This window comes from Mesoplodon densirostris, chromosome 1 (assembly GCF_025265405.1).
Source record: "Mesoplodon densirostris isolate mMesDen1 chromosome 1, mMesDen1 primary haplotype, whole genome shotgun sequence".
Lineage (NCBI taxonomy): Eukaryota > Metazoa > Chordata > Mammalia > Artiodactyla > Ziphiidae > Mesoplodon > Mesoplodon densirostris.
Genome location: NC_082661.1, coordinates 205,708,497 through 205,733,009, shown reverse-complemented (window position 1 = coordinate 205,733,009; position 24,513 = coordinate 205,708,497). Strand labels below are relative to the sequence as shown.

Below are 24,513 nucleotides of genomic sequence, written 5' to 3'. Positions count from 1 at the left end.
CAATTTGAAGTCACTAATATGGGACTTTCAAAGGGGCTGCATTACAAAAGTAACTCTTAATTAAGGAGAACTAGAAGTGTAAAGATCCATCTACTGCTGCACCTTTCAATGGGGAACATTTATATTATGAAAGTAATTCCAATTCCTCTTTGAATTCTTCAAAAACAGTCATGATATTTCTAGTCCACATTCTTTTTTTTTTTTTTGCGGGTACGCGCGCCTCTCACTGTTGCGGCCTCTCCCGTTGCGGAGCACAGGCTCCGGATACGCAGGCTCAGCGGCCATGGCTCACGGGACCAGCCGCTCCTCGGCATGTGGGATCTTCCCGGACCGGGTCACGAACCCGTGTCCCCTGCATCGGCAGGCGGACTCTCAACCACTGCGCCACCAGGGAAGCCCAAGTCCATATTCTTATACTTGTTAGCACTCTTATGCAAGTTTCTGGCTATAGGTCTAAGTTCACAGAGCATTCAAATTTAAATACATAATGATGACAGACTTCAATAATCAGAAAAGAAAAGAAAATCGTATCCATTCATAGCACATAATTATAAAGCTTTTATTCCAAAAATATGTATTCTGATAAACACTCTTAGAAGAGAATATATATACATGTTCCACATATGGAAAGATTTTGCCACTTTTGAGTACTTCCGAAAGTGAAAAATTTTCAGTTCAGCTTTTTTACTCAACATAAAATAATCAGAACTACTTGAGATACATTGGTGTAGATGAGTTCTTACACAATGGTCCTTTGAAGTCTGAAAACGGTTTAACAAAGAAAAGCTCTTTAGAAAACTCAACATGAAGCCTATGCTTCTAAAATGGTCCAGATAACTATTAACCTGGACAACCAAATAAAGAAGTAATTTGAAAACATGGTTTTACTGCCTCACTCACACCAAAAAGAGGCATACTTCTATAAATACTACTAGCCAAATAGCAAAAGGATCTTAGTCTATTACCTTTAAAGATGACTCACAATTTCCACTGACACTAATACTTTCGTTGCATCAATGATTGTAACGTCTTACACATTAGTGTAGACTTCTCCATTTGAGAGGCACTTTCCTCATATATTATGCTCATTTAACCCTTAACAGACACCCTGGAAAAGAGGTAAGGCAAAATAGCGTGCTCTGTTTTACAGACCAGAAAAACGAGGCCCAATGAAAGTTGCCAAGGTCACTCATAGAATAAAGGGTATCACACCAGCCCTCTCTCCTAGCTAGTCTTCCTCATTAGAATTATGGACCCTAAAATGAGTGACATCATTAGAGCAACATCAGCGCAAAAGAAGTTAAGGCATTACTAGTCTCAAGTGTTTTTTGTTTTTTTTCTTTGTTTTTTCCCCTCTTGGATCTTACAAGAGATTAAATATACAAGTTAAAATACTGTCAGGGGGCTTCCCTGGTGGCGCAGTGGTTGAGAGTCCGCCTGCCGATGCAGGGGATGCGGGTTCGTGCCCCGATCTGGGAGGTTCCCACATGCCGCGGAGCGGCTGGACCCGTGGGCCATGGCCGCTGGGGCTGCACGTCCGGAGCCTGTGCTCCGCAACGGGAGAGGCCACAACAGTGAGAGGCCCGCATACCGCAAAAAAAAAAAAAAAAAAATACTGTCGGATCTGACTTAAGAAAGGTTACCAGGTTACAAAAAGTTCAGAATCCAGTAACAGCAAATGCATACATACTCCAATAAAATCCAAGGCAACAAATTGAAGTCCGAGGCTTAGGAATTCATAATGTCATGTCTAGAATTCAGGTTTTTACTTTTGACTTGCTTCTGTGAATGACCAAAGTCATCACGACTAAGTAAAATTTGAATCACTATTACCTAACCAAGCAGTTCTAAGAATCAACTGTGGCTCTGTCTTAAAATAATCACAATCCTAAATTACATTATGCTCAAATAGTAAAAAGTAACTTCCTAGGAGCTAAATTTTAAAATTGTACCAAATTGGGTTGTGCCCCATCAATACGGCTTATTGAATTATAATAAGAACGTCTGACATACACTTCATATATTTAACTATTTATGGAATGTTAAGGTATTATAAAACACCATGGAAACACAAATGTCAATAAGATAGTTTCACCTTCAAGGAATTCTGCAGTTTAAAATAGGGGACAAGGTACACTGAAAACTAAAAACACTGATGAAAGAAATTGAAGACACAAATAAAATGGAAAGATATTCCACACTCATGGATTGGAAGAATTAATGTTGTTAAAATGACCATACTACCCAAAGCAATCCACAGATTCAATGAAATCCCTATCAAAATTCCAATGACATTTTTCACAGAACTAGTACAAATAATTCTAAAATTTGTATGGAACCACAAAAGAGCCCAACTAGCCAAAGCAATCTTGAGAAAGAAGAACAAAGCTGGAAGTATCACATTCCCTGATTTCAAACTATATTATGATGCTACAGTCATCAAAACAATATGGCATTGGTATAAAAACAGACACACAGATCAATGGAACAGAATAAGATCACAAAAATAAAACCACACATACATGGACAATTAACTTACACCAAAGGAGCCAAGAACATACAATGAAGAAAAGACAGTCTCTTCAATAAATGGTTCTGGGAAAGCTGGACAACCACATGTAAAAGAGTGAAACAAGACCATTATCTTTCACCACACACAAAAATTAACTAAAAATAGACTAAAGACCTGAATGTAAGACCTAAAAACCATAAATTCCGAGAAGGAAACATAGGTGGCAACCTCCCTGACACTGGTCTTAGTGATGTTTTTGGATCTGACTCCAAAGGCAAAGGAAACAAAAGCAAAAATTAAAAAATGGGACTACATCAAACTAAAACCTCTGCAGTGAAGGAAATCATCAACAAAATGAAAAGGAAACCTACTGAATGGTAAAAGATGTTTACAAATCATATATCTGACAAGGGGTTAATATCCAAAATATACAAAGAACTCATACAACTCAACATCAGAAACAACAACAACAACAAAACTCACAACGTGATTGAAAAATCAGCAGAGGATTGAACAGACATTTCTCCAAAGAAGACAAACAGATGGCCAACAGGCACGTGAAAAGATAATCAACAACACTAATCATCAGGGAAATGCAAATCAAAACCACAATGAGATACCACCTCACACAGGTCAGAATGGCTATCATCAAGAAGACAGCAAATAAGTGTTAGCAAGGATGTGGAGAAAAGGGAACCCTCATGCACTGTTGATGGGAATGTAGATTGGTACAGCCGCTGTGGAGAAAAATATGGAGATTCATGGAAAAATTCAGATTGGAACTACCATATGATCCAGCTATTCCACTCCTGGGTATTTATCTGAAAAATATGAAAACACTAATTTGAAAAGATACATGCACCCCTGTGGTCACTGCAGCACTATTTACAATAGTCAAGACGCAGAAACAACCTAAGTGTCCACCAATGGATGAATGGATAAATAAGTCGTGTGTGTGTGTGTGTGTGTGTGTGTGTATACACTATAAACACTATATACACTATAGAATATTACTCAGCCATAAAAAAGAATGAAATCTTGCTATCTGTGACAACACAGATGGACCATGAGGGTATCATACTAACTGAAATAAGTCAGATATAGAAAGACAAACACCGTATGATTTCACTTGTATGTGAAATCTTAAAAAAAAAATGAACAAATAAAACAAAACAAAGACAAACTCACAGATACAGAGAACAGACTGGTAGTTACCAGAGTGGAAGGGAGGTGGGGGGGTGGGAGGGGAATGGGTGAAGGGGGTCAACTATATGGTGATGGATGGTAACTAGACTTACAGTGGTGATCGTTTTGTGTGTAAACAAATATCAAATTGAAATTCAGGTTTCAGTCTCTTCAATAAATGGTGCTGGGAAAGCTGGACAACCACATGTAAAAGAATGAAACAAGACCATTATCTTTCACCACACACAAAAATTAACTAAAAATAGACTAAAGACTTGAATGTAGGACCTAAAAACCATAAATTCCGAGAAAGAAACATAGGTGGCAACCTCCCTGACACTGGTCTTAGTGATGTTGTACACCTGAAATTTATACAATGTTATATACAATTTTACCTCAATAAAAAAATAAATAAAATAGGGGCTTCCCTGGTGGCGCAGTGGTTGAGAGTCCGCCTGCCGATGCAGGGGACACGGGTTCGTGCCCCGATCCCGGAAGATCCCACATGCCGCGGAGCGGCTGGGCCCGCGAGCCATGGCCGCGGAGCCTGTGTGTCCGGAGCCTGTGCTCCGCAACGGGAGAGGCCACAGCAGTGAGAGGCCCGCGTACAGCAAAAAAATAAATAAATAAATAAATAAATAAATAAATAAATAAATAAAATAGGAGATAAGATGTGTAGTCCTAATAATTATGAAATAATTACCAGAGGATAAATGCCTTACAGAGAAGTGCTAGTTAAAAACAGTAAAAATCCCATAAAGAAAAATTCAATCTCTAGCTCAAGTGACCAGAAAAACTCTTTATGGAGGAGGAAACATTTAAGTTAGTCCTTTTAAAATACCCAGGATATGGGACTTCCCTGGTGGCTCAGTGGTTAAGAATCTGCCTGGGTTCGAACCCTGGTCCGGGAAGATCCCACATGCCGCGGAGCAACTAAGCCCGTGTGCCACAACTACTGAGCCTGCGCTCTAGAGCCCATGAGCCACAATTACTGAGCTCACATGCCACAACTACTGAAGCCCGTGCAGCTAGAGCCCGTGTGGTCTGCAACAAGAGAAGCCACCACAATGAGAAGCCTGCGCACCACAACGGAGAGTAGCCCCCTCTTGCCACAACTAGAGAAAGCCCGCGTGCAGCAACAAAGACCCAAGGCAGCCAAAATAAATAAATAAATAAATAAATAATAAAAATAAATAAATTTATTTAAAAAATAATAATAATAATAAAATACCCAGGATAGGTCTGAAGGAAGGAGAACAGTGTGGAATAAAGTGTGACTAGCCTGGGTAAAAAGGGAGGAATCCAAAGCTTTGCTTGTGGGACACGGACAAGGGCCTGAGAATGAGGGCAGTGAGAATGAAAGGAAGATCTATGAAGAAAAATAAACGAACTTTCTTTCCCAAACTCCATGGTTAGCCTTTTACAAAATTAATTCAAAACACAGGAGCAGTTTACCCAGAAGATAATGCGAGATTATTGTTCTTTGTGGTTACAAGTATCACGCTTGGAAATTACCATCCACACAAATGGGTTCTACTTGATGATGAGAAATGAGGCCTTAGGTTTTTTTCCTCTGACATACCACCCCTAAATAAATAGATCCACAGCAGCATTTCTTTTCCTGTACTCTTGATCTTATAATCAACTGAGAAAAGTAAAAATGAAGGGAAACGTAAATTAGGGCCTAGCGCAAAAGCAGAGGGGAAGGATAAGCACGGGTTCCTGTAAACATTTTTTAATGTGCTCATTTTCACAATCAGCAGAGGGGCGTGTTTGTCTACTAAATTAAGAAAATTCTGAGAAATTCTTATAATCTTCTGAAAAAGCTGATAGAGAGTAGCCACTTTTTTTTTTTAATCCTTGGACAAGAGAGAGTAAATGACATTTTACAATAAAAGTCATTTAACCGGGACTCCCCTGGTGGCGCAGTGGATAAGACTCCGAGCTCTCAATGCAGGCGGCCCAGGTTCAATCCCTGGTCAGGGAACTAGATCCCACATGCATGCTGCAACTAAGAGTTCGCATGCCACAACTAAGGAGCCCATGTGCTGCAACTAAGGAGCTTGTGAGCCACAACTAAGGAGTCCAGGAGCCACAACTAAGGAGCCTGCCTGCCTCAACTAAAACCAGGCCCAACCAACCAAATAAATAAATAAATATATTTTTAAGTCATTTAACCTATTGAAAATATAAAGAAAACTGTAAGATATACAAAAGGCCAGATTTTAAGTTATGGGTGAGTTCTTTCTTCTTACTTCTAAAAAATTTCACCCAGCTTGATGAGAAGTATGGTGTGCTTTCTACCAGACTTTCAAAGATATCTAGGAGATGCTAGTTTCTTTTCTCTTTCCCCCATGCTATTTTGTATTTTCTTGCAACCAATTTGAAGGCAAATATTGTTCTCCTAAAAATTGATTCAATATGTTTAACATCTACTCTCTTCCTTAAAAAAAAAAAAATCACAAATAGAAATATTCAAAATACTGTACAACATGCCTGAAGTTTTCTTTTTTCTTCTTTTTTCGCGGTACGCGGGGCTCTCACTGTTGTGGCCTCTCCCTTGCCGAGCACAGGCTCCGGACGCGCAGACTCAGCGGCCATGGCTCATGGGCCCAGCCGCTCCGCGGCATGTGGGATCTTCCCGGACCGGGGCACGAACCTGTGTCCCCTGCATCGGCAGGCGGACTCTCAACCACTGCGCCACCAGGGAAGCCCCATGCCTGCTGTTTTAATTTCGTTTTCAGTCCTTTCCAGGAGACCACATTAACAAACTGTTTTGTTTTCATAGACAACTGAGGTGACATCTGACAGTATGAAAATCGATTATCTTCTAAGGATAAGGAAGGAAGGAGAGTAAACACTAGGAACATTTCTATTTGGGAGTGAGGAGTTCTGATACTGTATATAATGATACACTGTAATAGGTTTTTATTAGTATTTTCTACAAAGTTTCGCTGAACACTGGCAAGACTGTTGCAATTTTGGAGTGGTCAGTGTTTCCCTCTTAAACTATGATGTAAGCACATCCTTTCAACTAAGTAATTTCACTTCTAACCCCCAAAGTCTCACTGGAATAGTCTCTTTTCTTTACTCACATTGATATAATTAATTACCATAGATGTACCAGTTATCATCTGTTAACTAATGGTTATTTTTGTGATTGCCAAGAAGTAACAGCTACTGAGGACAACTCTGCAGCACACTGGGAAGAGGAAAGATTATCAACTCATGCAAGTTTCTGTTTGGATGCAAGACAGAGAAAGGTAAACAACATCATAAAAATTAAGGAGTTTTGGGCTTCCCTGGTGGCGCAGCGGTTGAGAGTCCGCCTGCCGATGCAGGGGACACGGGTTCGTGCCCCGGTCCAGGAGGATCCCACATGCCGCGGAGCGGCTGGGCCCGTGAGCCATGGCCGCTGAGCCTGCGCATCCGGAGCCTGTGCTCCGCAACGGGAGAGGCCGCAACAGTGAGAGCCCCGCGTACCGCGAAAAAAAAAAAAAAGGAGTTTTATCTCTGAATCCAATTTAAAGGTTTAGATAATATTCCTACAATCATTTTTTAAAAGTAAAGTAGCAGTAAAATCATTATTGATTGCAAACTCAATGGAAATGAGGGTATCTTTGAGCACAATGCAAAGTTGATTAATTAAGCAGAGCACGCAGCATGTTCCAGGGACTGGGACCTGGTATATCTGATGGGCTTAAATAATTCAGTTTTGTTTTGTTTTAATAACAAAAGCCTAATTCAGGAAGAGGATTTTTCTTAAAACTTCTCATGTAACTCCAGATTTCTTAAAAACCTAGAAAAAGATCACAGACACAGTTTCAATAAAGTTAGGCTGGAAAACTGATGACAACAACCTATACAAAAATATGTCCTTCCTGGGAGCAAAGCTGTGTGACTCAGAAAAACAATATTGGATGAATATTAACAGATGAACAATAATAAAGAATACATATTATACGCAGTGCCTTTAAGACTTTTATGAATAGTTATGTTAATGCTATTGTGGAATTCTCCTTTCAGAGTGTATTTGTAAAGAGCACCAGGAGATACTTTATTAGAATGACTAAAAGTCCTAGTCTTCCTTTGGCTACACCTAGAAAGAAAATAAATAATTGAAATTGACAAAATAGCTTTGTTTTTGCAGCATTTAAATAACAGTGAAACTAGGCTGAGCCGAGTCCCCTCCACTTCATTCCTTTCTGTGTAAAGATAACTCCTCAGTAAAATGATTACAGACTTGCAATTATAAAAGACGGATTAAATCCTTGAGCCCTGAAATCAGTTGGAAGCTCTCAGAAATGAGAGTCTAAGGCAAAGGACAAACTTGCTGTAAAGACCCAGACAGCAAATGTTTTAGGCTCTGCAGGCCATACTCAGCCTCTGTAGCATGAAAGCAGCCACAGACAACTCGTAAAGAATGAGCTTGGCTGTGTCCCAATAAAACTTTATATACAAAACCTGGCTATGGGCTGGATTTGGCCCAAGGGCTACAGTTTGCTCACCCCTGATCTAGGGGATTAAAGTTTCAACAGTTTGCTGGCTCTGTCTCTGTTGCATGGGGAAATTCACCAACTACTCTGGGTATTTATTTCCTCTACTCAGGAGTCTCAAACTAGATCAGGAATTTTCAACATTTTTTTTAGTAGTAAATCTCCTTTTTCTAATAAAAATTAACGGTGGAGGCTAGGCTAGACTTCCAGGACTCCCCAAAGGCCCCTGAAAAGCCTCCAGGTCTGTGAGACAACGACAAAATCACCAGTCACCTGCTTCTAAGGTTCCACTCAGTACCAAGAACCAATACTGACCAATCTGTTTTCCTCAAGGTCTCTCCCTTCAGGCATCATCAGGTGAGGGAAGCAGTCTATGAATTACAGGCCTTTCAGATGCTCCACAAATCACACTATTCCCTTCCATAAAGAAGAATGTTACATGACAAAATTAAAAATTACAAAGTACGGGTGAAAAGTAGAAAACAATGAAGTTATACTCTACTCTATACATGTATTTAATTAAGATGTTTTTTGCTACAAATCTGTAAAAATTTTACCCAGAATGAATTTTATTACAGCTTACTCTTTTCTAAAGTTTTATATATAATCAATAAGACTTCAGTGGAGCATATTTAACCTGTTTCAGAAACCACCCCTCAAGAAGTTACTATATTTGCATGTAAATCATTCTACAATCTATATAGTCATGTCTATTAAAACGGGTCAAGGCTAAGATCTCTACTTAGTAACAGTTAATCAGAAAATTAGTTCTAAATACTAGAATTCAATTTAATTTTATAATTTAAGTCTGTCATTAATTTCAACTGCTGTCCCTCACCATAGTCAAAAATCTCAAAGTAAAAAAAAAAAAAAAAGGTACTGCAGGGACTTCCCTGGTGGTCCAGCGGTTAATAATCCACCTTCCAATGCAGGGGATGTGGTTTGAGCCCTGGTCGGGGAACTGAGATCCCACATGCCACGGAGCAACTAAGCCCATGTGCCACAACTAGAGAGAAGCCCGTGTGCTGCAACTACAAGAGCCTGCACATCACAACTAAGACCTGACACAGCCATAAATAGATAAATAGATAGATAAATTAAGAAAAAAAATTTTTTTTCAAAAAGGTACTGCATAGAACAAAGGTGTCACAGGAGCTCAGAAGAAGAATTTATATACTCTGTTAAATGACAGTGAAATATCACATAAATAACAGTTCAAAATACCAGCACCAAAGTGATTAAACTTATGCGGAGGTAACTGTCTGATACTCAAGAAAAACAACTTTGTTCCACAAAGTTACACGTTTCCATAAAGGAGGACTTCAGTGTGACAGAAACTGAACCAAAAATTACTGCTCCTTTCAGCTTTCATCCAATTCGCTATTAATGTGGAAGTATATAATTACTTTTTCTGCTGTATCTCAAATTCTCAGGAAAAAAAAAAAAGATCTAGTCATTAACCAACATTTATTAGCTCAGGTTCTGTGCTATGCTGTGCGTCCAAGTCATGAGCTTTAAAGATGAATAGCAAGTCCCAGCCCAGTAAGCTCTCTAGTGAGGCAGACAGACACCTCGCAAGTTAATCCATTCTAAATGAAATCGAGGTCCTAACTTAAGACTCCAAATTCAGGCATATTTTAGCCCCCAGCACCCCCCCAAAAAAACAACCTACAAAAAAAACACAGAATGTTTTAAAATGGCAAATACCCCGACTCTTTCCAATAACATTTCTAGCCATTAGTTTCTGACAGTAAATGGTTTAACTGACCCCACTACACATAAGAGCAGTTAATCTACTTAAATCTTGACTGCTATCATAAAAAGCCCGTAATTAAACATAACGAATGCTCTAAGGAAGGACACAGGGCATACTTAGTTTTAATATCAAAGCTAGCCTTGTATAACATTCAATATGAAACCACTTTTCTCAAAGACATAAGTTTATGATACAAGTATGAATTCAACTAATTACAGAAAACTCTAAACAGCTATCGTTCACAAATACTTTATATACAAAAGTATATTTACTTATAAAATGATGATGATTCAGCCTGTGGGAGGAATGACAATTAAATTGAAAACTTAAAAGTCCCAGAAAAATGACAAAGTATTACTACACACAGAAATATCAGAACACAAAACTGGAGCACATAAGAAATGAAATAAAATTTTAAAATAGAGTAAAACTGAAGCAAAGAGAATTTATAAAATATAAACCTATGTTTTACTTTAAATCAATAGTTACCATTTAGAAATATTTATATTTGAAAGTTACACTGTTATATTTATATATAATGTTCACGCAATGCTATTTTTACCTCTATTTTCAAATGAGACTGTGCTGCAGAAAATTAATAGTCATACATCTAATAAGTGAACTAAGAAGTTGAATGTATCTATATGACTCCAAAACTGTGGCTACAGTAATGTAGCTCTATACCTTACTGCAAGACCTCTGAAAGTAAGACTTTCAAAGAGGTCTCCTGAGAATCGCCACATAAACTTATTACAATCATCTGTTCCCTATGCAAAGTAAGTTGGGCAAATACTATGGGCTCAAAGCACTTATCCTAATCTCCTTCTTTCCTGCCTTTCTGCAATATCGAGGCTTAAAAGCAAAATCCTCACATTTCCAGCCACTTTTGCAACTAGGAGTAGCCAGGTGACCGAGCTCTGGCCAAGGACAAGTACCTGGAGAGGGCTTTCCTCCAAAAACACCAACTCTTACCGAGAAAAACACTCTCAGCCTCCTCCCTTCTCTCCTGCTTGGGGTGCAGCCATCATCTTGGGACTTTGAAAACCAAAATCACTTGCTAAGTAGAATGAGCTGGTTTCCTTAATGACATCCTTGAACCTCTGTATCAAGCCTGCACTGCCTAACTTCAGATTTCTTATTATGTGAGAAAAATAAGCCCACCGTTAAGCCTCCATGTGTGCAGTTTTTAACAACCTGCAGACTAATGCAACCCCAACACAATCAAGTCTATCAAATACCTATATTGTAAACCACTTTGGAGAATTCATCACAAGATATACGAATGATGAAATATTACCGAAGGGATAAATGAATACCAACGACTGAAAAATAATAATTTAATAAATATTAAACACTCCAGCCAGAGACTGTTAAAGAACTTAAATGTACAAGAACATATTTAACCTTTACAACCATTTGAGGTTGGTAATATTACCACAGTCACCCACGGTAAAATTTTAAGAATCCTTGACAAAAACAGAACAATATGGTGAAACAGAGCTAAATTTATTTATTCTGAGATTGTGACCTATTTTTATGATATTAAAATGTCCTTTCTTTTATGAAATGAGAATAGTGGAGAGTTTACATTCATTTTACATTTACATTACATTACATTCATTTTAACATGCTGACTTGGCAAAATAAATAGGTGACAAATCAATATCAGGACGCCAGAGTTTTATGATTTTTAAAAGTCCCTGAAATCCAAAAGCCTGAGACCCACTGAAGTTAAGTAACCTGCCCAGGTCACAAAGCAGTCTGTGGTCTGGACACCAAAGTCCAGGGTCATAACCACCAGGTTAGATAAAGGAAATACACTAAGTAAACTCAGACTTAAAGATACAAATGTATAACTACAGAGGAAAACAGCCATCCCACAATATATCAAGTGGGAACAAGGACTTTTAAAGTGAAATGATTTTACCATGCTGCCCCTCCCCCCCACAGACACAGAGCTTCCTCTAACTGATGAAGATTTAAACCACAACAGAGAAAATGGAATCAAGACAGGAATTCTCACCCATTCCAACTTATGTCTCAGATGACGTTAGGTTTGGAGATTCATATTTGGGGATAAAGAACTTGTGGGTCGGGACTTCCCTGATGGTGCAGCGGTTAAGAATCCGCCTGCCAATGTAGGGGACACGGGTTCGAGCCCTGGTCCGGGAAGATCCCACATGCCGCGGAGCAGCTAAGCCCGTGCGCCACAACTACTGAGGCTGCGCTCTAGAGACCGCAAACCACAACTACTGAGCCCGCGTGCCACAACTACTGAGCCCACGACCCACAACTACTGAAGCCTGTGCGCCTAGAGCCCGTGCTTCACAACAAGAGAAGCCACCGCAGTGAGAAGCCCGCGCACCGCAACGAAGAGTAGCCCGCGCTCGCCGCAACTAGAGAAAGCCCGTGTGCAGCAACGAAGACCCAACGCAACCAGAATAAACTAAAAAAAAAAAAAAAAAAAAAACTTGTGGGTCTCTGCATACACTGCCTGCCTCTAAAAGAAGTCCTGTGTTTTCCCAAATTGAAGGCGCAAGGCAGCGCGTGATAACATCTGCCCCTAAAGCTAGCTTGCCCCTTGTTTTATTCCAGCTCTTACAAAAGTAAGGGGAGCCGACACGAATGAAGACTAGAAAAAACTGAAATGCAGTCAAACTCTTCTTCACCTCAATTCCTGGCATTTCATGCTACTGTATTTCAATTTCTTTAACTCATGAGTTTTCAAAATTCATCTCTAGTTGTTTGCAAATGTATAAATCTGATCAAGCAGTTTCTTAATACCATAACTATATAATGTAACTTAGCCAAATATTTCCAACAATTTAACCAAGAATTTTCTAAAAAATTTGAGTGTGCCTAAAAGAAAATGGAGTTTGCAAGACTACATAACGTAGCTTACGGAAGAAATCAGAAATGTATTGCCTTGAAGACTTCAAATAGTTACTTATATACAGAACAACTGGACAGATGTTAAAGTGTTCATCGACACCTACACATTTTCACTCTTTTTATTTTATAAGATTTTAGTTACTTCAAAGCCTGGCCAGCTCTTTTCTTTTCCACTTGTGCCCGCAAATGCAATTTATTACTGAAAACATCAAACAGAAAAAAAATACATTAAAATATAGAAAACAAATGGTTTTTATCTTTATAATTGAAAATACTAAATACCTCCCAGCTTACATTTTATTTGTTGTTATCTCAAATGTTAGGGCCCATATTTTTTAATCCAATCTTCCGGTACCAATTTCAGTTACAGGGGAAAAAAGTACACACTATACGGAAACAACATGCATTCTTCAGAATCTACCACACACAAAAAAAGAACGGTAGGTGGCTATGGGAGGAGTGGGGCGGGCAGTTGGCTTTATAATTGAAATGCAAAGGCATTTATATATCTATATAGATATATAGATATATAGATATATATGGAAAAAAGGTTTGTAGAGATATTTCTACCTTGAACTGCTTCTAACGAAATGCTGCACACACAGCTTAGGTCTCCCCACCTGCAGCTGTAATAATGCCTCCGACCAGCCTCCTTCAACACACCCTGCCATCCCCTTCCCTCCCTTCCACCCCCTCACTCCTACCAAAAGTAACAATTGAAAGACTTGTTAAGTTCACAGAAAAGGAAAAGGAGGGAGACCCTACAAACTTGATTTCACCTAGACTGACTTCCTTAAACTACTACCACAATTTCTTTTCTACCGTGCTTCATTTTATCTCCTACACATTTTTTTTCTAATACCAAATATTCCCATTTACTTACATTCAGGATCATGAAACCTTCACACCTGGTAAAATACACTACATTTTTATGTGAATATCTACAAAATTCAGGTAGGAATAAAGGTGAGTTAAATGTTATTATTTTAGCTCTTCTTGTCCATTTATTTATAAGCTTGTCTGTGTGTATGTAAGTTTCCTCTAATATATTGCTTCAGCCATGTCACTAATGGTCCAATGTACGCAAAATATTTAGCTGAAAGGTACTGAGCTCTTCATTAAGATTAAATCAGGAAAAAGATTATTTTCAAAAATATCTCAATTTGGTGGCCCCTTGTCAGAGTCACAGTAAAACTCCAAAAGCTGGGTTTGTTTGCTTGGGTTTTTTTACTTTTAATTTTGAAATAACTTTAGACTAAAAGAAGTTAAAAAAAAAAAAAAGTAGTTCAGAGATCCTACAGACTCTTCATCTAGCCTGCCACAATTCATCATCTGAAATAACCGCAGTAAAACTATCTATTCAAATCCAACAGCTGTCCCAACGTTTATTTTCTGGTCCAGGACCTAATCCAGAATCTCACAGCTCATTTGGTTATCATGCTTCCTTAGTCTCCTCCAATCTGTGACTCTTTCAGCACTCCATCCTTTCGTAAGGTGAGCACTTCTAAGTACTAGCCATTTTGTAGCATGTCCTAAAATTAAGTTTGTCTAGTGTTTTCTGACACTTAAGTTGAAGGGTTTTTTAGTGAGAATACCACCTCAGAGGCGCCCTTCTCAGTGCATCATGATGTTGATATGCCTTGTGACATAACTTTGATCATCTAGTTAAGTTGGTGTCTGCTAGTTTTCTTCACTTTAAAAGTACTGATTCCCCCCTTTGTCATTAATTACTTAATCTGGTGGGGGAGACACTCTGAGACTATGCAAATATTCTGATAGCTGATATATACATTTCTCATCATACTCTCACCCACTAATTCTGGCACCTACTGATTCTTGTTTGCAACAATTATCACTGTGAGGTTTGCCTACTGGTGATTTTCCATTTCCATCATACCTTCTACATTTTTTATTGGAATTCTACCATAACAAAGAGCTGTCTCTTCTCCCCTATTTATTTATTGGATAATTTACTTATATTGGCATGAGCTCATGGATATTTTTTCCCCTAGAGGCCATAATCCTTCTTTATGTTGTTGTTCAAATTGTTCCACTGGGACTCCTTTGTAAATACACTCACTAGACTTCCTTCTGAATTGTAAAACGCCACTTCAGTTGGGGAAGATCAGGTAATTTCTTTGAATGAGGGATGATAGATGGTAACACTACCTTTACCACTTACATCATGAACAACAACAACAAAATTTATGGAAGAAAACTATATATACTGAAATATCCCCAATGTGTTATACTCCCACAACTCTTGCTCATCCAAGACCTAATGATCTTTGGTCTTTATTTTATACATATTATTATCGAATTTTCTCATCATTGTCACTGTTTAAATCCACCTAACCTTGTGTCACCCCCATTCCCAAATAATGTTGGTATTTCAAGAACACAGCCCAAACCACTCAGAGACAATAGTAGATACATTCATTTTAGCCAAAAGGTAAGAAGCCATAATTATGCCGAGTGAAAAAAGCCAATCCAAAAGATCAGATAGTGTACGGTTCCATTTACATAACATTCTTGAAATAACAAAACTATAGCAATGGAGCAGAGATTAGTCCTCCCCAGAGGTAGAGTTGGGGAGTAACTGTGTCTATAAAAAGGCAACAAGGGCTTCCCTGGTGGCGCAAGTGGTTGAGAGTCCGCCTGCCGATGCAGGGGCCCCGGTCCAGGAAGATCCCACATGCCGCAGAGCCAGCGGCTGGGTCCATGAGCCATGGCCGCTGAGCCTGCGCGTCCGCAGCAGGAGAGGCCACAACAGTGAGAGGCCCGCGTACCGCAAAATAAACAAACAAACAAATAAATAAAAAGGCAACAAGAGGAATTCTGTGGTGATGGAATTCTTCTGCATCTAGACTTTATCAATGTCAATATCCTCATTGTGATATTACGCTACAGCTTTGCAAGATATTTGTAATGGAAAAAACTGGGTAAAAGGTTCACAGGATCTCTGCATTATTTCTTACAATTGCGTGTGAATCTACAATTATCTCAAACTAAAAAAAGTTTTTTAAAAAAGATAATGCGTTTCAACTCTAGTGTGAATACTCAGGATAGATAAGATAATCACCATCGTGCCCCAACCCTTCAGATCCACCAATTGCTAGCTGGCTTCTAGGAAAGTTACTACCAGGCCTCCCTAGACTAACCCACCAACAGCTAATTCTTCTTCAGGGTCTCTTCTTTTCCGATTAGCTTTTATGTTGGGAGGGACAAATACCACCAGCTGCAGAAGAACACAAAGTTGCCAAGGGCCAGTAACTATCGGTTTGTCAACTGAACTACCAGCAGTTAACAGGGTCAACATGTAAAATCTGATTTCAATTCATTTGGCTCATATTAAATATTTGAAAAGTTCTAGATCATTTTCAATGTGTAGGAGGCAAGCAATGAGAACTGCGGGAAGAGGGTTTTAGTACCAACAACAAAACAAGGTCCTTTTTCAAGTCACACCAACCCCTCCAAAACACTTTTTACTGCCTAATGGAGGTGAAAGCACAAAAATAAATGGTGATACCAAGAGACTCTAAAACGCACTAAACCTCCTGCTCTACAAAAACTAACCCGGCCACCACCGACCACCCCCACTGACTGAAGAAGAAAACACCTGAATACAGCAGGAAACACATACTTGGTAACAGTGCAGTAAGTCCTAGTTAGTTAGCAAGTGAGACCAGAGGCGGTTTTTTCCTGAAAAGATAAACATTCTAACAGTCAAAATAACGTGCCACACATGTGTACACGCACACACGTGTACACAGGATATATGTTTCCTGAAATCCACTGAATCCTGCTTAAACCATTGACTAAAACTTGAATTCAAATTAGTTGTCCTAATGCTAACGAGATTTCTGGTGAATCACAAATAGTTTGAAGCAGGCCTGTGTTCCTTTGCAGCCACCAGTCTTTGATTAGTAAAAGGAAGTAGTTATTCCTTCTGATTCCCTAGTTCTTTGCTATTTAGAGTACTGTATCTCTTGTAGAACAAAGCCTGGTGCCTTAGATTTAAAAACTTTTTATACACTAGCTCTTTTATATAAAAGGCAGAGACAGTCATCCTAACAGATGTGTTTCTGATATTTTTCTGCACAAATTTCGCATGTTGAAACACTGTTACGTTTTCATATAAATGTGTGCTCTATGCAATAAACTTTGCAGGTAAAGCAAAAAAGAAAATAATAATAATGTGCCAATCAGCTTACTTTCCCCCAACGAAGGCTGACCCTATAACCACTGAACATATTTTTACTGATTACATATATTCCAGCTCTGACAAAGCTACAAAAGACCAATTATATGTACTACAACTTGCTTCTCCTTCCTCATTTCAACATTAATTTATGTAAACAAAAACTGATGTAGGGGACTAAGGAACTGCCCTCACAGACTTGCTACAATCGTTACCTCGTGCCACCACAAGTCAACTGTGAGCTTAAATTCAGATGTTCCTCAGTTCTTGCAAAGGATGGAATGCCTGGAAATCCCATTATCATCACAGATTAAGAAATACTAATATACTTAGCATAATGATATGAGAAATTAGCTATTTCATATTAGATTCCAGAATGGACATGGAAAAGACATCAAACTTTAAGGAAAAATAGTGTAAGTTGAAAAAATCTTGAAAATCAAGAAAATTATGGGGACTTCCCTGGTGGCGCAGTGGTTAAGAATCTGCCTGCCAATGCAGGGGACACGGGTTTCGAGCCCTGGTCTGGGAAGATCCCACATGCCGCGAAGCAACTAAGCCCGTGCGCCACAACTACTGAGCCTGTGCTCTAGAGCCCGTGAGCCACAACTACTAAGCCCGTGCGCCGCAACTACTGAGGCTGCGCTCTAGAGACCGCGAGCCACAACTACTGAAGCCCGTGTTCCACAACGAGAGAAGCTCGCGCCCGGCAAGGAAGAGCAGCCCCTGCTCGCCGCAACTACAGAAAGCGCATGCGCAGCAACAAAGACCCAACACAGCCAAATATAAATAAATAAATAAATTTATACAGAAAATTATGTTCGACAACTTGGACTTTTCTCCTATGAACTAAGAAATGGCCATCACCGCCAACTGACGTGATTAGGCTGCACTGGCGTAAACGTGCGCGCGGCATGACACGATGAGCAGCTGATATGAACGTGCACACGTGCAGTCGGCCTGTCCAGCAGAGTGGGTATCTCCGCTGTGTAGCTCGGGCTCTTGACCATCTCCACCCTGGAGGTCAGACCTCTGCTTTAACAGAACTCCAGTCTCCTTCCACTCTCCACAAATCACAAGCTTCCACAGGACATGTAGCGTCACTTTCCATCCACCACTCAATCCCTTGGCTCCAGGCGCACTGAACAAAGGTCCACACTTATTTCCTTACAACCACCTGTGCAGCTTCTATGACCTTGGGTTTGCCTGGAAAATCCTTCATAGCCTCCTGGTCCACTGATGGGTGAATTTCTACTCCCCTAAGACTTAATACACACCCACCTAGGAAGTCCCCAGACTCAATACACACCCATCTAGGAAGTCCCCAACCTCAGCAGTGCTGGCCTAGGACAGCCGTCACAGCACTAATGAATCAGTTCCTACTTACGACATGACAGACTGGTGAGCTGCTTGAGGGACAGACATCTCAATGAATCCCCAAGGCCTGGAAGAGAAGCTATTACCCACATTTTACAGATGAGGAAACTGTTACCAAAAATGGGGTGAGGAGAGGGAACAGCCCATATAATACAGATATCAAGGAACTATCACCAGCGGCCACATTTCCATAACTCTACACTAGTCTAGATCAAAGTTCTTTGAGGTAATTACAATTCCTTTTCACTATATATAAAACTTACAAAATATGTAACAAAGCTAAAAAAAAAAGTTTTCAAATGAGTCAAGAAGGCATAGTCTTTCTGTGTTCTGAAAAGGTTACTGTATCTTTTTTCAAATAGCTCATTTAGGTTGGAAGCATATGCCACTATTACTTTACATAATATGACTTTATAAGACTTGAATTTCAAACACCACCCAAGGCAGACCTTATTGTGTTCATTTAACTCCCCCCAAAATCCACCTGGATAAAGTTTTTTTAGGGCAACAGTAAATTTTCTTAAAGAAGAACAGACTTGTTTCAAGGTGGAGGGGGGTAGGGGAGGGATGGATTGGGCATTTGGGGTTCGCAGATGCAAACCACAGAGTATGGATAAACAACAAGGTCCTACTCTATAGCACAGGGAACTATATTCAACATCCTATGATAAATCATAATGGAAAAGAATTTTTAAAAAAGAATTTATATATGTTTAACTGAATCACTTTGCTGTAAGCAGAAGTTAACACAACATTGTAAATCAACTATACTTCAATTTAAAAAAAAAGCATGGTGAGTCTTCATAAATAAGTTAAATGATAGTGCTAGGAGGTTATAGCTGGTTTTGTTTTTATTTTACGTCCTTTTTCAAGAGGAAGAAAACTGCAACAAGTTGGCAACCAGAAGTCCTCTTAATTTTTTTTTTAATTTTGGTTTTTTTGTGTTTTTGTTTTTTTTTTTTGAGTGTCTGTGAAAGCCCAGGGGGGGTCTGGAAAGGACTGTGTTAAACACCAGCCACCACGAAGCACTGCAGCTGGAGAGGTTCATTTTGAACCTCAGCCAAGATATGCAAAGCTAATTATGGAACTGTTAATTACTAAATGTTTTAAAGGTTATTTGAAGGTGACTAAGTTTCCACCAATATTGCAAAAGAATGTTAATAATTTTTACCATAAATTCAAGTCCTCACTTGTTCAGAGCCACATGCTAATACAGTTTGAAATTGGTTTTTCAGTAATATATGTGTATTTGTTTAACCTCCAAATTCAAATATCATTGTTATGAAAGCTAAATTGCTTGTGGCCAGTCATTACTTTGTGAGACATGCTTTTCAAAAGTGCACCCAGACCATTTAGTTATGTTTTACGAACAAAAACTACTTAAGGGACAAATTATTTATTACTAGAGACCCAAAATGAGCCAAAATATAATCAAAGTATAAGTTGTCAGATGAAAATATAAGACTGCTCATAAACTGATAAAAAAGAGATGGAAAATTTATCTGTCATAGACACAATTCTTCCACTAGATTTGAAAGTTAAATATTCATCAGAGATACTCTTCTGTGCAGATTCTCATAATTTAAAGTTCTCTGGGCTAAAGGCACTTTTTCAGCCCTCTCATTATGACTCAAGACACATTCTACTGAGTGACTTTTGCAAAGAATTAAGTCTTGTACTGTTAAGAGTTCTCCAATGGCAAATTCATGAATTAGCAACTAAATCAAAAGGTGTAATAGCCAAAAAAAAAAATTTCAGTAGTGAAGAACAAAGTAATATTATTAATTAGGAAGGGATGAGGCAGAAGCTGTTTTACACAAACCATTTTAAAAAGTAACTTTTACAACTAGCTAAAAACACATCATATTAAATCTTTAAAGTAGAAGAATATTCTGCAATAGATGTTTCACCTGAAAAACTAAACACAGGCATTTAAACACTCTACCTAAGCAATCTGAAAGGGTCTGAATCCAATAAGTTAATAATATGGGTTAGAAAAATCATTTTATTGTTTAAAGACTTGAGGGGAAAGCTTTATTTACATCTTTATTTTATTTACATCTTTATTTACATCTTTATTACATCTCTATTTATTTACATCTTTCACTTCACTTAATTGCTTAGGTGACCAAGCTTCCCATGTAAGTGATTAAAGACATAAACCCCAACAGTTTAATAAAGCAGTTACTTAAGAGTCCTGTTTTTCAACAGAGGTGCACTGAAAAATATTAATAAGACATTTAGTGCTCCTTATTTTCAAGGAGGTTTGTTATTGAGGATACAGTGCCCCACTGACTAGAACTTAGCCACTTTCCAGACACACAATATGGGACACACATTGGATTAAAGATAGCTTTTCTTGTCCTCTCAGAATATCAGGTGAAATAGTGACAGTCCCTTAAATATGAATATGTGAGATTTAGCTAAAAATTCGAGTGACAATTTTGTTTCTCCTTGCCATTCCCCCTCTAGTGACGTGCCTAAATAAACGGGAAAATGGGTTTCCATTTTCCAGGTGGGCATGAAAAGCTTCCTAATTTCATAACACTCTTCAAAGGTCCTGTGTTTGCACTGAGGCTCTCCCCACCCCCAGATTCTCTTGGAGCTAACTTCTTAGGTTACACGAGTGACAGCACGATTACTTCTAGGCAACTGAGTGACCTTGTACAAAACCACGTCTTCACAGGGTTTGGGAGACAAACTGGGTTGGTAGTGTTAAAAAAAAGAAAAAAGGAAGAAAATGAACTTAACAAAAAATATTTATATTTGTTCCTCTTTTCTTTTAAGGCACCTTTCTTTTGCCTGCCGTAAGAATCATACAAACTCCTTCACCAAATCTATCCTGAGGAACAGAAGGAAGCATGACAGCAAAACTTTCCTAATTCATATCCGTCTGTCCGTATCAAGTTTATTTAATAACTTTGCTTTTATATTACAAACTTCTGACCCTCAGAGCACTCAAGAGAAAAGACAGGGCAGAAAAACTTCCAGCCCTTGCATTCTCAAAGCACTCAACAGAAAAGGCACCTGCTACCAAAACTTTTTTTTTTTTTTACTTTTGAGTAAATTTCAAACTTTCAGAAAAGTAATTATTTTTGACAAGCCGGGTGAAGGTGGAAAACATTCACATTTCCATCTACTTTCTCTTTAAAATAATAAACAAACACGTAGGTCTGCATTAGTAATAACCAAGGGAGCATCAGTGTTAATAGGGTGGACACTTAGGAATGTTCCAAATGTTGGGTAGGCTTCTCTAAGGTGACTTGTTCTATGAAGGTTTGGTGGGGGAAATGTGCTGCTTTCAGAGGGTCAGCGAAGCGGTCACGTTGCGGTGTCAGTAGCAACTGGCCCACTTCTGACTCGGGCCAAGTTCTGTGCTGGTCGGTTTTCACTCTGCTCTCCACAACCGGCGCGTAAACAAGGAAGTTTAACAGCTCATTTCTCTGGCACAGTCCACACGCGGTCACAGTGGAGGCTCTGTCTCTTCCAGTTTCGTTGGGGGACACACACCCCTCCACCCACCTGATAGTAGGTTTAGAGTCATTGCTATTCTAATCAACCAACTGGAGATTCCACTTCCCGGCTCTCTAATTTCCACTAAAGGCCTCTGACATCATTTTCTGACCTGCCTTGCTAGGTTCTAATATTCTCAGCATGTGTGATTTCACTTGGCACTTCCAACACTGAAAGGCATTGAAACATTTCACTGAAATGGGCTTTTCCATCACACTGTGACTGGGAACGTGCGTCTTCAGCTGCAGAAGACTGACTGACTGACAACTTAAAACCAACAGGAGATGCAGAAGGCACGTGAGAAGCAGTGCAACAAGAGCAAAAAGCAGGACCTTCCTTGTTTTCGATAAAGTAATCCTTTGGATTAGGAAATTTCTGGAGATACTGTGAAGTGAATTTGCCTTGCAAAATTACCACCCATCTTCCACAGTCTGGTAAACGAGTGCAATCTACCTACGATCCCCAGATGTGCCGGATCCATCAGAAAAAAAATGAAAAATCAAAAACCGTACCAGGTGCCATTCCTGGGCCTTGTCCAAAGGCAGCCAGTGGAAGCGCCTATTTTATTCTCTTTTCCCCGCATTAAATAATGACAATCAACATCAGAGAGGAGAGCCTTTGGCTCTGAACAGATGGCATCCAACACCTAACAAGCGAAGCAACTCTTTCAAGAATTAGATCCTAAATGTCTGATGGTCCCAAGGATCAGGAGGGCTTATTTGTCTTAAGACGGTTGGCAGCAGGATCCCCTGTAGTCACCATCCCAACGCTTAGGAGCATGCGTCATTATCCAGTCAGCAGCTAAAAGCAAAAAAAATCAAACCACCACATTTTTACAAAATTTCCGCCTCTCTAGTCCAACTTCAGACGACCAGATGCACCACCATCAGCAATTCCTCTACTTAAAGCCAGAGAAAAATAAGCCTGAAGGTAAACGAACGTATGAAGGTTAACAAACTTATCTAATTTTGACAAGGTTGTGCAACACCAAAAGAATCCGCAGGGTGCCCTTCCCGGGGCTGTATTTGAATATGCCTGCTCGGCAGTTCTGTCTGCAGTTGAAACTAAAAGCACTAACCTAGCTATTCAACTCCCCCCCCCCTTCCTTGCAAAGCGGCATCACTTTTCCAAAAAAAAAAAAAAAAGGAAAAGAAAAATAGTAAACATACAAACATCTCAACCTTTTACTTTAGAAGGCCAGCACGGGTTCGCGTTCCGCAGAGCCCTGCAAGTTTCCTCCTACACCTCTGCAAACGCCGAAGAACTCTGGAGGTACCAGGGGCCACAAGCACGGGGAGGAAGGGCGCCTGCGGCCGGTGGCGGGGGGGCAGGAGGGGCCGGCCGAGGGGAGGTGACTGCCCCCCGCCCCGAGAGGCTCCCGGGCCCCGCGGGCGGCCGGGAAGAGGGGACTCTCGGGAGAGACCTCCCTGCCCCGCGGGGCAATCGCAGGAGCAGGTCGGTACGGGGAGGGCAGCGAAAAGGAGGAGAAGATCCAGGAGAGGGGGAAATAACGCCAGGACGGCCAGGGGAGACGCGGAGACGCGAAGCCCCTGGAAGCTGTGGGGACCTGACGCGAGGCGCGGGCGCGCGGGGCGAACGGAGTGGGCAGGGAGCGCGCAGCCGACGCGGGGCTCACCTGGGGGGTCCTCTCGGCCGGGTTCTTCATCACCGCCTGGCGGAAGCTGTTATCCACGTAGGACGCCATCTCCCCCCGCAGCCCGAGCCGGGGCTGCTCCGCGCCCTCGGCCGCCGCCTCCCGGCCCAGCGCCGCCGCCGCCGCCGCCGCCGCCTCCGCCCTGCGCGCTCCGCCCGCCTCGGGCCAACCAGCCAAACCGCGGCGGCGGCGGGGCGGGGGGCGCGCGAGGCCCGAGGGTCCCCGCGGCGCCCGGCTGCCGGGAGCTCCCGCTTCCTCCGCCTCCCCCGCGCCGCGCGGCCGGGAAGGCTCCCCACGGGCCCGGGCTCGACACGCCTCCCCGGCTCCTCCCGGGGACGGCGGCGGCTCCTCCCGGCCCCCGCCGGCCTGAGTTATTTTTAGGGAGTTCGAGCGGCGGGGAGGGATTGGCTGGGGCGCACGGGCCTCGCGCTCCTCCGCGCGCAGGGCCGCCCCCTCCTCTCGGGGGCTCCGGGAAGCACTCGGGGGCGCCGCGGCCGCCGTCCGAGGACCGGCTCAGGTCCGGGCGCTGCGAAGCCGGGTCGCCTCGGCCGCCGTCCCCGCCGCCGCGCCGCGGCTCCTTCTACTGCGCTCGGCCGAGCCCCCCGACGGCTGCTGCATCCCCTCGGGCCGCCCCGCCGCCGCCGTGCGCTCCGCCGCCGCTCCACATCTGCGCGCGCGGAGCGGCCAGAGCGCCCCCGGCTGCGCGCTCGGCCCGCGGGCTCTCGGCAACTTTGTTCCCGGGCTGCGGGCGCGGAGGGAAGGGGCCGCAGGCACCAGGTCCGGACTCCTGGCAGCGGGCGTCGCGCACAGCCCCCCGGAGAGTGTTTGGGAAGCGGCGACTCCCCTCCTCTTCCCCGCCTCTTCCTCCTCCTGCGCCCCCGCGCCGCCCCGCCGCGCTTAGGGAGGAAGCGGCCTCCGGGGCCGGGC

General features: G+C 41.4%; 1 protein-coding gene across 3 annotated transcripts in view; it reads right to left on the bottom strand.

Annotated features, from left to right (window-relative positions):
- RAPGEF2 (Rap guanine nucleotide exchange factor 2) overlaps positions 1-23,726 on the bottom strand; it is a 249,480-nt gene extending 225,754 nt beyond the window's left edge. For all 3 annotated transcript variants that reach the window (XM_060114714.1, XM_060114729.1, XM_060114723.1), the window contains exon 1: positions 23,569-23,726. In XM_060114714.1, coding sequence (XP_059970697.1) covers positions 23,569-23,637 — 69 coding nt within the window. In that variant the 5' untranslated portion in view covers positions 23,638-23,726. The remainder of the gene's footprint in view (positions 1-23,568) is intronic.
- Positions 23,727-24,513: the final 787 nt, after the last annotated feature.